Source organism: Uloborus diversus, chromosome 10, assembly GCF_026930045.1.
Source record: "Uloborus diversus isolate 005 chromosome 10, Udiv.v.3.1, whole genome shotgun sequence".
Classification (NCBI taxonomy): domain Eukaryota; kingdom Metazoa; phylum Arthropoda; class Arachnida; order Araneae; family Uloboridae; genus Uloborus; species Uloborus diversus.
Window position 1 is genome coordinate 128,153,854 of NC_072740.1, and position 17,841 is coordinate 128,171,694.

A 17,841-nucleotide genomic window follows, 5' to 3' on the forward strand; every position below is an offset into this window, starting at 1 on the left:
CATTGAAGGAGGCTTTCATAGCAATTCACTAAACCGGAAAGACACTGGTATGCTTTTATAAATGCATTTTGTTACGATTAGTGTTTAGGAAAATCTTTTTTATAACGACGGCATGGAAATTTATGCACTTTATGTCCTTATTCTTTGTGCACCACATGTGACGTATTGGTTTTTGACAAAACATTTTGATCCTTACAGTTGCCTATTGTAGTATTTATTCAAGCAGAAAAGCATTTTTGTAACATAAAATATAAGTACAGTCAAATTAGGATAACTTTAAATAACGTAGGTTAACTATTTAATATTTTTAGTATATGTGGCTTCAAGAGAAACTGTGGAACTGTACACAGCCTAAGGTCACTAAGCATAAAAGTAAGTGATAAAAGTACGTGTTTAAACAAATCAGAGAACGTTAGCAGTGAATTCAGTTGAATATTCAAGGTCTACGGCATAATAAACCCCACCTTACCAAAAGTGAAGAGTTTTTTTTTACAATTTGTATCTTTTACTTCTAAGGACGTTTCTTAGTTTTATTTTACATTTATCTCGATTATTTTCCTTCTATAAGACTTATTTAATTTGTAACTTTGCTTCTTAATAATTTTATGATGCATTAAAGTATCTCTATTATTCTTACAAAAGTTTTCTGATACGTACATACACTGAAGAGTCAAAACATTATGACCACCCTTTACTTTTTCAAACAACTTGTCTGAATGACCTGGAGACCACGTGATGAAGTTGGATTGGTATATAACTGGGGGGCTGGAGAATGTCAGGCTTTACTCGATCACTTTCTTTTGCGAGTTATGGGAAAGGGTAGCTATCTTCGCGAATTCGATAGAGGGCAGACTGTGATGGGCCGAAAAGTCGAAATGAGTATCTCAGAAACTGCAAGACTGGTAGGTTGTTCAAAATCTGCCGGGTTATTAGTACTTATGCAAAGTGGAAGAAGGACGGTAAAACCAACAGTAGGCGTAGAGGTATAGTGGACGGCCATGCGTTATCAAAGATAAGGGACGTCGGAGATTAGGCCGCTTGGTAAAGCTCAATCGGAGGCAGACACACACACAGTTGATCAACTGACAGCTGAATACAATACAGGTGCGAGTGGAAGTGTTTCCAAACACACAATTCAGTGGACACTGTTGGATATGGGACTCTGCAGCAGGCATCCCACTCGTGTGCCTCTATTGACCAGTCGTCATTGCCAACTATGCCTAGAGTGGGCCCGAGAACATCGAGGCTGGTCCTTAGATGACTAGAAGAGAGTTGTATGGTCCAACAAATCGCGATTTCTTGTTCATTATCCTTGTTGTGGATGGTTGTGCCAAGGTTCGCCGTTTTCCTGGCGAACAGTTGCTCCCGTCTTGTACCGTTGATCGTAAACAGGCTGGAGGTGGTGGTATTATGGTTTGAGGGACATTTTCCTGGCAGGCTCTGGGACCCTTAGTTGTAGTAGAACATACCATGAAGGCTATGGGTTATCTGAACATCGTGGCAGATCAGGTGTCCCCGTACATGGCGTCGGTCTTCCGTACTGGAAATGTCATTTTTTAGCAGGGCAATGCTCCATGTCACAAGGCTAGAATTATGCTGGAGTGGTTCCAGCAGCATGATGAAGAATTCCAATTAATGCCCTGGCCACCAAATTTACTGGTTTTGAATCCTATAGAGCACATTTGGAATTTCATGGAAAGGTAGTTCAGAGCTGAAACACCATCATGTCAAGATATCTCAACTTTGTGTGACCGCTGCATTAGCATTTGGTACTATCTATCTCCAGACATCTACCAAGATCTTGTGGCATCCATGCCAAAGCGAGTCGCAGCTGTTTTGCAGGCCAAAGGTGGCACAACGCATTATTGACAGGGTGGTCATAATGTTTTGGCTCATCAGTGTATATGTCTCTATATGCATGAATACTGACTTGATTGTTTCAGTTACAAAACTGATTGAAAATTTTCCTACTTTAATTTGCTAAATTTAATGCAGTGCTCAAAAATTACCGTGTTAGGTTTACATACACCCCACCTCATCACCTACATTTTAAAAAAATCACCTCACTACTTACATAAAAAGAATCACCTCACCAATTAGAAATTTCCCTACTTTAATCCGTTAAATTTTATGGAGTGCACAAAAAATATAATGCTGGGTTCCTATACACCCCACCTCAAAAGTTACGTTACAAAAAAAAATCACCTCACCAATTGGAAATTTCCTTACTTTTATTTGTTAAATGTTATGGAATGCACAAAAATGTAACGTTGGGGCTACACACACGCAACCTCACCACTTACGTCACAAAAAATAAATAAATAAATAAATAAATAAAAAAAAAATAAATAAAAAAATAAATAAATAAATAAAAAAAATCACCTCATTAATTTTGAGTTAAACGAATACCTGTACGTTCAGCAGCACTCTCTACGATACTCATTACATATGCGTTTTATCGGGAAAATTTTATAAGGGAAGTGAGAGAGAAATAAGCAAATAAAAGGATTATTTTGAAAAAACGACTCAAAACAGTATTGAAGGGAAATACTTTTAGCCTCAATTCAAAGTAAGCTTTCATCGAATTCAATAATGCAGTTTGCTTTCCAGACGCACGAGATCAAATGAAAAATTTTCTGGATTGGTACGTGAGCCATCGTGGACGCAAATTCGTTTCACTTTACTGCATGGACTCGGGGGAGGGGCAACGTAAAGTAATTTAGCATCTTATGGGGAAGGGTGTATACTGTGCCGAAAAATCGAATTCTTTTGGACAAAGAGAAAACCATTTGTAAAGGAATTTCATCCTGGGGGGCCCGGTTCTGGAAACGAGAGACGCAGCTTAATGTTGTCATTTTCAACGTTGAACGTGATTATGGTATCACGTTTTATAAAATTCGCTCGGTTTGAATTCATTGAGAAGTTTTCTGATTGCGCAATATTTGCTAATCGCACCACGTTTATTTTCGACAAATAGAGCTTAATTTTTTTGTGTATTCATTCCAATGCTGATGATCTTTTCCCTTTTGAAATGTCCAGAAGTCCTATGTTCTATAGGATGTTAACGCTCGATTTTACGAACTCTTGGGGATCAGGAAAAATTTTCACAAAATCGAGATTTCGCAAAATAGAATAACATTGTTTGAATAAGAGGCTTCGGTCCTGGTAAGCTGTTAGTAAAACCATCAGTGTTCGTGAACTAGAGGTAAATAAAACCAGACTAATGTTACTCAACACGAAATTTTACATTTTAAATCTGTGAAAACTTGTACTGAACGTAGATCGAACATCTTGCGGAAAAATTTTAATTTTACTAAGCCGACAAGATGAAACAGGATTTTGGTTTGATTGTCACGATGATTCCGTGGATTTTCATTTCAGTTACGATTTGTACTAGAACATTTTCTCTGAGGCAAACTTCAAACGTGGGCAGAAAAAATAACTCTAAAATGATGGAAGAGGGTTTATATGGGAATGTTTATAAATAAATGGGCATTTAAACTAATAAAAGTTATTTCAAGCTATCGATCAGGCAATTTTATATAAAAATAGAAAACAAAAAAGACCATTAACTTATTGTTAGTTAAGATTTCAATCATATTATCGTTTGTGATTTGAGAATCATTAAGCATGATAGTCTGGAAGGGATGATAAAAACATTTCCCTGTCGTAAAATATAGTTTCATTTCTATGCATAATGGGAAAATAAAAAGTGCATTTTTTTTTCAAAGCTTCAGAATTGTCTTGAAAGTAAAAGAAAATAAGGAAAGCAAACGACTTTTCTTCCTTCGTGGAAAATTCAAAAGCTACCTAAGGTAAACTGGAATAGATAGACAACTGAAGAGCTCAACGTATGAACGTCTTAAGTAATGTATTTGAGGAAGTAAGCAAATGAGTACCTTATTATATCTTTCAAACATGCGAGGGCAGTAAGTAGGTTGAGAGATCCAATGAATAAAAGGAAACCAAAATACGTATTTAAAAATAACATTTATTTCTCTACATATTTGCAATTTTCATTCATACATCCGCGCAATCTTTTTATCAGTGTTTTAATATCTGAAAGTCTTCGGAGTGCTGTCTCAGCTATGTATGACCTGCATATTCAGCGTTTTCATCATTTACGTAATGCCCCCTCTCCCCAGTTACAGTTTCAGCTGACTAAACAGGTGATAATCACTTGGAACTAAATCTGGGCTGATGAAGAAGTTGCCACGAAAACTTTTCAGGTCCCTAAAACTAACCTTTTTGAGCACAGCTACATGTTCATATGAAGCTGTTTATTTTATACGCCTCTTAATAGCTCATGATATATATTATTTCTTAAAGACGTTTTTTGTGACAACGCCATAACTTCGTCAATAATTTATCAAACTTCATATGTAAATCATCATTTTAAAGATTTTTTTTTCACTGCTTTCGGCGAAAAATAAGCAGAAAACTAGCATTGTATTGGTTTTTCGAAAAAATCGGTTTATTCTGTTTTTTATGAAGCATTTCTATAATGTATACTCGTATACTTTTAGCTCTCTACAAGTGAATTCGTGTATTTCAGGTGGTTAGAGCGTCAAGCTAGAAACGCGAGCATCGTGAGTTTCGTCGTTTTTCAATGATTTTTTCCCCGGGTTAATCTTGATCGAAATTTTCAAGAATATATAATCGAAACTAAGTGCAGGATTCTGAATCACGGTCGTACCGTTGCATTAAAATCAGAAAAAGAAACTTTTCTTTTAGCGTGGTAAATCGCAGTATCATGAATAGTATTTTGCAAGTTCTTTTTTTTGGTATCATTTTATTTTATTTTTCACCGTCATTGGTAAAAAATAAACAACTCACACTGAGATTGTTTTCCGCAAAATTACCCTTTGAAAATATCGGTAAATTACCGCTCAACTAGTTAATTCTATAAGAAAAACTTATTTGTGACCACCTCTTGTTAGATTTGTAAACAATGTCCTCCTTATTTCCTAGCTGTCCTATCAGATTGGACTTGAATCTTCTTCCCTGCTTGCGTTTATACAATGCTTATTATTTTTAGTAGCTCTTAAAAGAAGTCTATTAGCTGCGATGGTACTATATAAACCTAATTTGAGCGAATTGAGCTAAAATGGATCTCTCACATCTGAACAAAATTAATAATACAAAATGTAATGTAACAAATTCTTCCTATCATAGCTCCAACATCACACTAAAAAGAAAATTCTCATTGCCTGAAGCAAAGAAAAGGAACAAGCCCGAAACTTCAAATCCGATTTTCTCAGACCCGCTTATTTGTCACATAGCATGTTCTTTCAGTAAGCTCTTAAATAATGCAATTATCTGTAAAAATATCTGCAGCTATGAATTAATGTACTGTAAAATATTATTTCTTCTAATAAAGAGGCAATTCATCCTGCAATGTTATAGTAAAGAAACATATCACTCTTAATTAGAAATGTACAGGGGAAATTTTCGGAACTTTTTAGCTGTTCACTTTTGCTCAAAAATAAAAAGGGAAAAATCTTTAAAAAAAAGGTTTAATGTATCGTGGCTTAAGGGAAGCATGCGCATCAATCCATTAAAATCTGACTTAAAATATATTTTAAATTTTGGTTGTCAAAAGTTTTGTTTAGTTGGAAGGCGTTACATTGAGTGGGTAGAAGTATATTTTTGTCCCTTTTTGGATTTTTGAAGTACTGATGGATGCCATTTAGTGGTGCTTCAATTTTGCTAGACTCCAGTAATTGGCACATGTGCCTATAGTCACTAATGTGTTGTGCAATGTGTCACTAATTTGATTTCTAATACTTTTGCAACAATAATATTATATGAATTCTATTATTCATTTGAATCCTGCAGAATATACTGTTTAATTTTTAAGAGATACAATGAAAAACAGATATGTTTGGCCATCAGTCAGATATTGCGACTTTAGAGAATCATTTTATTTTTTATGGTCCCTTTGAATCATCAGATTAATTCCTTTTTCTGTGGAAACAGCTATAATTCGTAAAATCAAAACTGCATACCTACTAATAAAACAGCAATAATCTCGATATTTTCTTCCATGTTACACTCCAAATTAATTTTTTTTTAAATACTTTTTCAACGTCAAGATGTGTGATTTAACATTAATTTATGTAAAAATTACTAACTTTAAATTAACATTAATTATGTTTCTTATGATGATAAACTTTGTATGTAATCTAAAAGTGAAAAAGTGATTTTCCAGTTCTATTAACATGTGCCAATTACTGGATCACAAGGTGTCATACACTGGGATATCAGGCGCCAATTATTGATGATTTTGGTAACTTTTTATACATATATTTTTATAAAAATATCAAATCAAATATTTTTGCTTTTAGTGAACTAAATAAATGCACATATGTACATTCTTTGATACAAAAATATTTGCAAGTGAATATTATTTTTCTACGTAATGAAAACAGAGGTTAGTTTAAAGGACAAACTCTTAAAATGCCAATTACTGGAGTCGTTACCCTAATATATGAAATAATAAAAATGAAACAAAAAGTAGTGTTTTGAGATGGGGAAATGAGTGTCTGCTGGTCTGTCTGCCCCTTTCCCTCCATAACTCCTTACGTCCAATTCAAAAAAAAAAAAAAGTGATTTCAAATATTTTCTAGGATATTTCTTTCCCATATTTTATTTCTTGGTTTGCAAACTGCTTTTTTTTTTTAAATTTCGACTTGATCAAAAACTGGTACTTTTCCGTTAAAGGTACGTCAGTTGGCACGTTTTTGTTTTTGGCAATTTTAATTTATTTTTATCGCCTTTGGAAAGTGAAAATTCCATAGTTGGTTACATTCAACAACTTCAACTTCTAAATTGTTGGATTGCCATATACTTGCAGTTATCGCCAATTTCTTTATACAATTTTTTTGCTGTCACTAAGTTAGAAAGTAAACAAGTCGCCAAACCAAGTGACATACCGTTAACGGAAAAGTACCATTACTTGAAGAAAAGTACCACCAAGAAAAGTTAACATTATCGCCTGCGGGTAAATTTCACTCTTGCATAAATCCTGATGTAATAGGTTAAATTTTGCATTGAATCCGCTTTGCGGAAAAGAGCTCTTGATAAAAACACATGTACAAATATTAAACTTTTTTGTTTATCTTCTTTAAAGGTATTTTTGAACCATTCAAAATTTTTTAACACTAATGCTTGCTCTTGTAAATCAAACTTTTAAAATGGTAATAAAGAGATTGCATTTATTCCACTCTAAAAATTGATCTCACCCATGGGTATATCAAAAGCAAAAAAATAGCTTTGTAAACTTAAAGTCATTAAAATATATATTCATGCAAAATATTCAGTTACAAGAATATATATAATTTTATTTTAGCTTTAAAAAGGTAAATAAGTGAATTAATTATTTTTCTAGTGAAAAATAACCACTGATTTTGATGTTTATTTCTGTGAATACTTCAGCAGTTAAGCAATACTTAAAACTCAGCTCCTGGTATTCGCATTCTTTAAAGCCAAATGAACATAAACATATTGAGAAATTATTTTAGCGCACTTTAATGTAAAATTTTTGACGCGTTTCACCGTAATTCGCACACTTGGAGAGCATTTTTAACAAACATGGTTCTATATCATCGTTTTTTTTTTTTTTAAATCTTATGTTGAAAATCATTTTCGTGTATGGATTCAGTAATAAGGAAGCTACATTAAAATCAATATTTCTAAGCGAAACAGGAAATATTTTTAGCTCTATCATAGACACGGTAGAGAAAATTTTATGATAAAGCTCATGAAATCTCCCAAGGTAAGACAAAATTGTTAACCGCTATTTTATGTCAGACATCCAAACAGAATTGAATTACGACTCTTATTAGGTACTCCTGAACATTTTTTAAAAAAAAGAATGCCTTTAAAACTGACTGAAAGGTTCAAAAAAACACATGCTCTATTTTCATAATTAAATTTCTATTCCTTTTTTCCCCTTCAGAACGGAAAAAAAAAATATTTATCTCAAAATGAGAAGAGTAAAAAAATTCTACAAACTGTTTAGCCAGTAGCTGTGAAGTTGAAAAAAGAAACGATGGTAGAAAAAGAAGTTGGCTCGGTTTGAAAAATATTTGCCCTCTATTCATTGAGTTCTCCTGTTCAGGAAATGCTATCACTGACTGCATCCCGTTTTCCCACCACCTTCCGCCGTCTTTCGACGCTGCTTTTAGATAAACGCTTTAAAAGCGTGCTCTTAAAACAAGAAAAACTAAGTGAACTTTACAAATTCGCGCTTCTAAAATTAATTTTCTTTGACAGTTTAGCTCAAATATTTTAACTCAGTTTCACACATTGAAGTAAAAACGTGAGCCAAATGAAATTTACGATAAAGTTTAAAGACTTCTGCTCAGAGTTTGCCCGAAAATGACTTTGGGAAACAATACGGGACAAGCAATGCATAATTCCGTGAGACAAGTTATTTTGCGTTAGATGCTTTTACAGGTCTTTAAAAATGTTCAGCAGAAAATTAGTAAAGGGCATTCATACATATTACAGTAGGGCATAGATTTATCAAATAAAATAAGTGCTCAGCGTCTTCAAGTGAAATACAATACCTAGTGATTTATAAATCCTTTGCGACAAGTTACAGATCGGTCCAGGCACACAACAAAGCTTAGGATCGTAAACAAAAGGAGTGTGGAGCAGAGTGAGTTTTTTGTAAATGAGTCAACTAACGAACTAACTAAGCGAAATTAATGTTTGAGGAAAATTGTTGGTTGCTTAAAACAGTACGATTGGGATAAGAAATAATAAAAAGGTACGTAATGTAAATTTTAATATTTTTATACAACTTTCCATTATATTGATTTTTATTTGTTTTAATAAAAATGAATTCAAACATTAACACATTGAAGTAAGACAAAACAACGTTAGATGAAGCACAAATTTGCAAATTACAGCAGACAAGTGTTTCGGCGTTACAGGGAACGCCTTTTTCAATGCAAAAAATAATGAGCTTATGGATGAAAAGACATCCGACAAAAGCCAAGAGCAGATAAGCATGCAGCTTAAAAGATAAAAACAGCGGATTAGCCAAACACCAATGACAAAGTTATAAACCGATCAGGAACCAATAGGAATGCAAGCAAATGCCAAGAGCTTTCTCTTAGGTACGAACCCAGAAAGAAAGAATTCAATTGGACAAAGATTAAACCGAAGCTTAAACAAAAAGAAAAGAAATTGTCAGTAACCGTGAACCGCAAGAAAGGAAAAGCTGAATGGAAAACCATGAAATAAAATGAACAGAAACAAAAAATATTCGAAAAAAGGAAAAATAAAGATAAATAGAAGAAAATTGTGGGGGGGGGAGGGTGTCAATCAAGACAAAAAGGTAAAAATAAACAAAGGAAGATAGATAAAAATGAATGGGAAAAGGGGGGGGGGAATGGGGAAAGGACAGTATTAAAGATATGGGAGCCAGATGTTGGAAAAATATTTAACTAACTCTTATCAGATTATCCAAAAATGCCCCAATTCATCAGATCTTGACCTTTGGGAATCCTTTCATATTTTGAGGAACAGTTCTAACTTAGTTAACGATCTTAGTGCAGTTCGCATAAGCGTAATACATATTGGAAAGTGTCCCAAAATTTACACAAGATTTGAATTAATAGAGAACTATTTTTTTAAATCGAAACATAAAGTACGAGACTCGTACATAGAATAGGACTATGTATGAAATAGCACAAAATGTAAACGGGCTTTGCTGGCACATAAGCACTCTTTTGTAGAAATTTGTGATTATTTTGCATTGGCTGATTGTTATAGATTCTTCGAACCTCCTACAATTCTCAGGTGGATGTAGGTTTGTTGACATTGACTTGAAATAACCCCATAGAAGGGAAACCAATGTTTTTTAATTACATGATCGTAGAGCACAGTTCTGATCGGGAAGACCAGGAAACAGAAAAAAAAAAGCAGTGAATGAATTGTTAGGCAATGAAAACGCCTTGCTCTATTTCTTGCGATGCTGAAGTTTTACAAACCCAAAACTGTCAGCTGTTAAATTTTTCTTTTTCTTCATTATTAACTCTAAATTAACTAATTTTCAATTTAATTGAAATCTTGTGTAAGTTTTGGGACACTTTTGTGAACCAAGTACATTCGTAAAACATCTATATTGATTTGAATGTTTAATTTTCTAATCAAGAAAAAATAGTTGCGCTATCTGATTTACGTTCAGCTTACATTAAAAAATAATCTACGCATTAACAAAATTTAATTAGTTATGTATTTGAGAAAAAAAGAAAAAAAATGTAACTATTTATTGTTCTTTTAATGTTGTTTGTTGTTCACTAAATGTTACTCATTTCGTGTATATATATATACATAAACACATTACAAAGATAAAAGTAAACTCGCAGACCATCTATATCGATTTGAATGTTTAATTTTCTAATAATGAAAGAAGTTGCTCTATGACTTTTACGCTCTGTTTATTCTTTTCCAAACGAGTGCCTGCAATGCGAAGAGCTTTTCACAAAACTTTTCTTATTACTAGGGCTAGACAAAAAGAAAAATGAATAAGAAGCTCTTCTTTCTAACTTTATAAATCAAACGTAAGAAAAGTGCAGAAGACTCTAATCATCGGGACACTTTTTGTTAGTAGGGGAGAAAACAAAGAGCGTAATTGTGGTTCTCTTTCTAAGAAATTGTGAGTGAGGGGGGTCCAATGTCGTCTTCATTATGTGTGTGTTGAGAGCTGAAGGAGCCCATTTAGTTTTCAAATTAGCGCTCCCTCCGATTCCCAAAGGCTCTTTTCGGCCTCCTTGTCCGACACTAAAGGCATTTATTACCTTTCTGACTCGCGAAAGTGGGAAACAAACTGGCTCGAGTCTTTGCTTCAAAAGTCGTGTATGAAGGTTATCATGAAAGGATATTACTTAAGAATAAAAGAGTATTTCGAAACTTTGCTTTTGTCTCAGCACACACATACTATTACCGTCAGATGAAGATCAAGAGTGGGAATGTTTTTATATATATATATTTTTTGGTAGCCAGTGGTGAGTAAAATCCCATTCCATGGCTTCCTTTCTAGTCGCCACTTTTTTGTAAACCAAACAAGTAACTAAACAACAAGTTAGCTATAAAATTGCGACTAAAACATAAGAATTGTCGCTCAAAACATAGGTTAATGTAACTGATTAATGCCATTAACGTTTATTGATAATACATGTGAGTTAGGGGAAAATTGCGATCCAGGTGGTAAAAAATACTACTATTTTTAGTTGTCACTAAAGATTTATTTAGTCACCATGTGGCGAGTGGCGACCACCAATCTTGGTCTACAGACAGACAGATGGGCAGTTGTACTTAATACTGGTATATTTTTTAATGTTCTGATTTAATCTTAAAAACTAAAACAGTTATTATTATCTTATATAAACTGCAACGTTAAAATCGCAAAATTTGCAAAACATTTAATTACACGGAGTTACAAAGAAGTATTTTCTTAACGCAAAAATAACTGGCCTTGAAAGCACAAAATGCCACGACAAGGGTATGGTCGTCACTGCAAGTCACAATGGTCACAGTCTAAAAGTGATAAAATTGTGACGTCTCGCACGAGTCAAGCTGTCGTGACATGTTCCATGGTGCTTCAATGCGACGTCACTGAAAACAATTAATTTGTGACTGGTCACTTTGCGACGCTGCGAAGACGTCATTGCAAAGTTACTGATGTCCCCACGAACTGATGTTCCTACGTTGCAGCAACCTGCTAATAACTTAATTGTAGCAGCAAGTTACCGCTTCAAAACCTGGGCTGTAACTTACTAACTATGGCATTTTCTGATCGTCACGGAACTTTTGCATAAAAGTCTCTTTTTAGTCAACGTACTGTTAACGGAAATATTTGGCAAAAACCTAAAATTAGAAACTGAGGAACCTATAATTGTGGGATTAGAGGATTAGCAAACAGCCAACAAAAGTAAAAGGAGCTTATTGGTTGTTCGTTAATCCTGTGCTCTGAGTATTTAAGGCTTTTCTGTTTCTAACTTTGGCCTTTTGTCGAATGTCTTTCTATTCAAAAGCTCTCATTCTTACTTCCTTTTACAAAAAACGAAGTATTGTATTCGCGAAAAAAATTTTCACTCAAAAATCGGCCTTAATTTCCATTTTTCTTTCTCCCGAATGAATGTTGATTTTTTTTTCGACCCGACCACACTTGGATATATGCCTAGGAACCTACAGACACCCGAAATATCCATTTTGACGACCCCCGAGTTAGTTACAACGAATTTTCTCGTGACGTCGTATGTGTGTACGTATCTCGCATAACTCAAAAACGGTATGTCCTTGAAAGTTGAAATTTGGAACGTAGCCTCTTAGGGGGGCCTAGTTGTGCACCTTCCCTTTTGGTTGCATTCGAATGTTCCTAAAGGGGTCTTTTGTCCCTTTTTGGGAGGAAATCATTGTTAATTTCGATGTAAACTCAAGTGGTGTTATAATTTGGCGGACATTTGGCGATATATCGCCAGTATTTTGGTCGCCAAGTTGGCAACAAATTTGGCAATTTTTTTTAAAAATCTGGTTTCAATTTGGCCACTGTTGGTGATATTTAGAGAGTAAACTATTGAATCACATTAAAAATAATGACAACAAATTGGAGTAAAAGGAAGTCATGTGATGCACACATCAGCTCGTTACATTGAAAAAGGGCTTCCTTTTAACCCTAAAACACGCGTGAAACTTCTTGTCAATCTTGTGCTTTTAAAAGTCGTTGTTTAAGATTAATATTTTTTAGCACAAAAATGTTTATTTTTCTCTGAATTATTTCGTCGTTATTTTTCCAGCTTAAGCAATTTTTCTGTAGTGTGTTTTATCATATTTTAAAAAGTTGATGACTGTTGTACTTGCTGAACCATGTCAGTATATTTGCAATTCATTTTAAACAAAGCGAAATTCGTAAGAGTATATTTTTACTACTTGTGCTTCATAATGGTACATAACAGCTTCATAAAAGTGCAATTTGAAACGAAGCAGTGGACACTTTATTGAGAGACTTCGTAAAACAATTGTTTTACTAACTAAACACTTGAAAACAATTGTTTTCGTTCAAAAATAGTCATAGAAAGACTCGTACTACTCTGGAACATTTCTAAGGGGCTGTCTCCAAATGATGCCTGGCTTTTTCTTGATAAAACTGTCCTTCCTGCCCCTTGTATCACAAAGTGTCATACGTCGCCTTATTCTCCCCCCTCCTTGTCGCATGTGACGCTGTTTTTCATTAGCATATTGTTATAAAAATGCGTAATGTGTTACTTCTTGTTACTTCCCTCCTTCCCCTTATCACAAACTGTCACAATTTCACGAACCTCCCCCTCTCCCCTCCATCAAAGCGGACATCATTTTGTGGACGGCCCCTAAAGCACTTGTGGCTTTCATCCTCGTTTCATCTTTTTTTTTTTCTCCGGGACTCCCCGCGTAAAATATGCGACCTGTGGATTCGGATGATTAAGTCATTCTCAGCTTCATCTGTCCGACGCCGAATGTGTTTGCTCCTTGATATGTTAAAATAAAAAGCTAAGTTTTTATTTTCAAAAGAAACTGGAGCTTAAAACTGGCATATTAGGTAGAAGCCAGAATATTTATACAGGGCTGTGTGAAACTGGAAAGTTGAATAAATTGTTGGAACTTAGAATGTTTTACATTTTTGAAAGCAAACTACAAAGTGCATTTGAAATTGTTTCTGCTTGAGTTTTTGGCAGGATAAAGCCCAATTTAGAAACACTTCTTTTTTTAACGAACTGTTGGAAATATTTTGGTTGTGGGCACCAGCGGTTCCTTCTTCGTACATTAATTCATTTTATATTTCATGCTTGTAAACTGGTAGTGGTAAATGAAAGATTGCTGTCATATTTCGAGTACATTTCTTAAGTTATTGCAAGAACTCAGTATGAGGACTTATTCCAATTGTTCTTTGTATATAAAGTGAGCTTTCATTTGTGATATATTGAAGTTTTTAAAGATGCAGAGCACATAATATTTTTTACTAACGATAAATTGTTCTGAACATTTGTACTATTCTGTGTCGATGCGCAAATATCAAGTTCACTAGAATTTACCCATATATTCTCCATAAGTAGTGACGCTACGTTTTGGCTTTAATTTGCTTATCAGTTTGTGTTAATGGATATTATGAGTAATCGCTTTGATGAATACTAAGTTTTTAACAAGTTTAATTTAACTTCGATTCCAGAAACTATAGAAGTTTAATCGAAGTTTTCAAGTTCATTAGAATTTGTGAGCAAACTTCATTAGTAGTGATGCAACGATTTAACATGAATAAGGACATGACATGGACATGAGTTTGCAGTCGTGAATATTAAAGTGCATCGGAAAAGTTTATAGACAATCATTTATTGTAATCGCTAAGCTAACTAAACGATTTACCGAGGCAAAAGAAATTATGCAAATAAATAATGTTGACACAAAAGTAAGAGAACACTCAAACAGCCTTTACAGATCATAGATCTAATTGTGTAAAATTTAAGTAAAAAAATGCTATCCCAAAAATATATAATCGATCGATGTTAAAAGCTCCTTCAAGTATTGATAGTTAAAATTTCCATATTACTCGAACATTTTCATAAACTTGGCCAGTCACCCTTTCGGTCCAGAATAGGCCGAGTATTCGGGAGTACTGTATACAAGACCCGATTTAGAAATTTCAGGAGAGTAGGCTCGCCATAACTGCGCGGGCCACTGGAGCAGTGTAGTCTAGACAAAGGTTGTAGCGTTGCAACAACACACCTCTTCTGTTACAGCATATATTACTGGCTATGGTACACTTAGGGTATAAAATAGTGCTTTACACTTTATGCATCGCTCTTTATTCAAAATAAAATAATAAACAAATTAAATACAAATTTTGTATCGTCAAAATACAAATGGATATAAATTTTAAAATAGTTTGTAATGTTTGTAGGAAAATGATGGACTTAGAGTGCCCCTAGATCGGGCCTTTTCAGGCCTAGTAGTTAATCACGCTCTGACTGCATTTAACTCGAATATTCCTTTATTTCAAAGTTTGCATTGGGTCCCAAACTCTTAGAAAGGCTGTAACTCGAACTACAAATAACTCGAAGGCTATGAACCGGTCCATTAGGGTTTCTAGTTATCAAGAGTTGACTCTAACTTTAGATCTATTAACCTTAATTAGATGTACGAAGTTTTCGTTTATGTGAAAATTATTTTAGCTTAGTAAACGGTTATTTATTAACCGACTTCAAAAAGGAGGCTTTTATCAGTTCATAACGCATGCATGCTTTTTATTTCCTTTTACAAAAAAGGAAGTATTGTATTTGCGAAAAAAATTTCACCCAAAAATCGACTTAACTTCCATTACCTTAATTTCCATTTCGCTCACCCCCAAATGAATGTTGAGTTTTTTTTCAACCTGACCACACGTGGATATGTGCCTAGGAACGTACAGACACCCGAAATATCCATTTTGACGATCCCCGAGTTAATTACAATGAGTTTTCTCGTGACATCTGTATGTACGTATGTATGTGCGTATGTGTGTATGTATGTCGCATAACTCAAGAACGGAATGCCCTAGAAAGTTGAAATTTGGTACACAAACTCCTAGGGGCGTCTAGTTGTGCACCTCCTTTTTGGTTGCATTCGTATCCTTCAAATGGGGTCTTTTGCCCCTTTTTGGGGGGAAATCATTGTTAATTTCGATGTAAACTCAAGTGGTGTTATAATTTGACGGACACTTGGCGATATATCGCCAGTCTTTTGGTCGCCAAGTTTTGTCGCCAACTTGGCGACAAATTCGGCGATTTTATTTTTATTATTATTTTTTTTAAATCTGGTTTCAATTTGGCCACTGTTGGTAATATTTAGAGAGTAAACTATTGAATCATATTAAAACTGCCAATAATGAGAAAATGACATTAAATTGGAGTAAAAGGAAGTCATGTGATGCACATATCAGCTCTTTTTTTTTTTTTTGTTTATCCACGCATAACGTCTCACCTATTAAACCGATTTTGAGGATTCCTTTTCTAATGGACTGGGGATGCTCTAACTTAAGGGTTCCATACCTTTGATCGCCCATATAGTATGTTCTTTAGAAGAAAAGTTATGGGCAAAAAACAGTAAATTTCATGTAATTTTCCTATTAAATGATTGGTTTACTCCCAGTTTCTCGGATATTTTAAATATTCCCCCCTCCCCGTAGTAAGGTATGAACAGCAAAACGGGGGGGGGGGGGGGGAGTGATTTCATGGTCAGCGAAACTGGGGGACACCAAGAGATTGAATGCAAACACCATTGTTAAAAAATTCGTTAGTACAACAATAACATTAATAGTAGTCATGATGAGAAGTTTGAATGAAGGCTTCTCTGAAGCAAACATGAAGTTCATTCATTACCATTGCTCTAGTTGAGGTATTGTTATCTCATGCCAATAATGGACAGCACGACCAAAGTATGAAGAAATGAGATTTTTATCGTGATTAACTTGTATTGCTGTGAAATATAAATTAGTTGGGGAAACCATCAATATTTAAATGGTTTTTAGATAGATTGATAAGTTTTTTAAAATATAGGACATTTATATGGCGTTTCGTGATGGCAACATATTATTTCTGAAATACATTTATACTAAAAATAAGGAAGTAAAATAATTTTGAAAAAATAAAAAATAAAATCGAGCCATATTCAAAATTGCAGCTGGAAATTGCTCTAAAAAGTAAAAAATACTTTTATTCTTTAACCACCATCTATACTATTTTTAAGCATATATTTTGAAGTTAGCGCAAAAAAAAAAAAAAAAAAAAAAAAAAAAAAAAAACGATAAAATTATGCTTAACCGAACTTTAATCACAAATGAAAACTTTAGGAACCCAGATTCTACAGAAGAATTTACAAACATTACGGTAATAACAACCAATCTGTATAGCAGTATAAATGTTTCGCTCTTAATTTGGACTGGTTTTCATGAAAAATGCAAACGAAAAATGGTTATACATCGTTTTCCCCTTTCGTTTTTGCGTCGACTTCAAAATATTTGTTTAAAAGTAGTATCGATGGTGTTCAAATAGAATTATTTTTTTACTTTTTAGAGCAATTTCCAGCTGCAGTTTTGAAGTCGCTTCTTTTTTATATTTTTTTCAAAATTATTTTGTACTTCCTTGACTAAAAAGTGCTAGTGCTTGCTTGCGGCAAATGAATGAATTGTGAGCCCGCGTTTTTACTTACCACTTCAATGAGCTGTGACAATTTCAGCTTGATGTGTACTGTTAGCGGATCTGTAACGTTCATGACGGGTCTGACAAGCTTATTGTAGCGGGATATGAGATCATCGTATAATCTTCGAGCATCAGGATTTCCAACACTACCTGCAATGAGAAGAATTGCTTTATAACTCATTTATAAATATTAAAAGTGATTTAAATAAAATGTTTTATTTTGTATATCAAGAAACATCCTTCCCTATTTTAATGTGTTTATTTCTTTAGTATATACTAAACGTCTTTTGTATAAAAATGCTTAAATGTCCGAAAAATATTATTCCTGATCCAATAAAAAGCTTAGAGATTCAATATAAGATTCAATAAAATTTTCTTGGCAATGCTTTTATATGTGAAATAGACATGAAACATCTTAAGAGTCTTATGTATCAAAATGCCTATACGTCCCAAAATGTTATTCCTAATTAAATAGTAAAATATTTATTATAGTATACAGATACAGCTTAAATGTACTTTTGCAATGTTTTGATTTGTGACGCTAGAGAATCTTATTCTGTACGAAAGAACTATTCTTAGTGACTTCGTTAAGTTTTCCTTTTTTAAATAGACATAAAAA

At 33.9% G+C, this 17,841-nt stretch overlaps 1 protein-coding gene across 1 annotated transcript in view; it reads right to left on the reverse strand.

Moving 5' to 3' along the window:
- Positions 1-17,310, reverse strand: part of LOC129231509 (acetylcholine receptor subunit alpha-like) — a 37,812-nt gene extending 20,502 nt beyond the window's left edge. Inside the window, exon 1 of the mRNA XM_054865842.1 lies at positions 17,233-17,310. Coding sequence (XP_054721817.1) covers positions 17,233-17,295 — 63 coding nt within the window. The 5' untranslated portion in view covers positions 17,296-17,310. The remainder of the gene's footprint in view (positions 1-17,232) is intronic.
- Between the last annotated feature and the right edge of the window lie 531 nt (positions 17,311-17,841).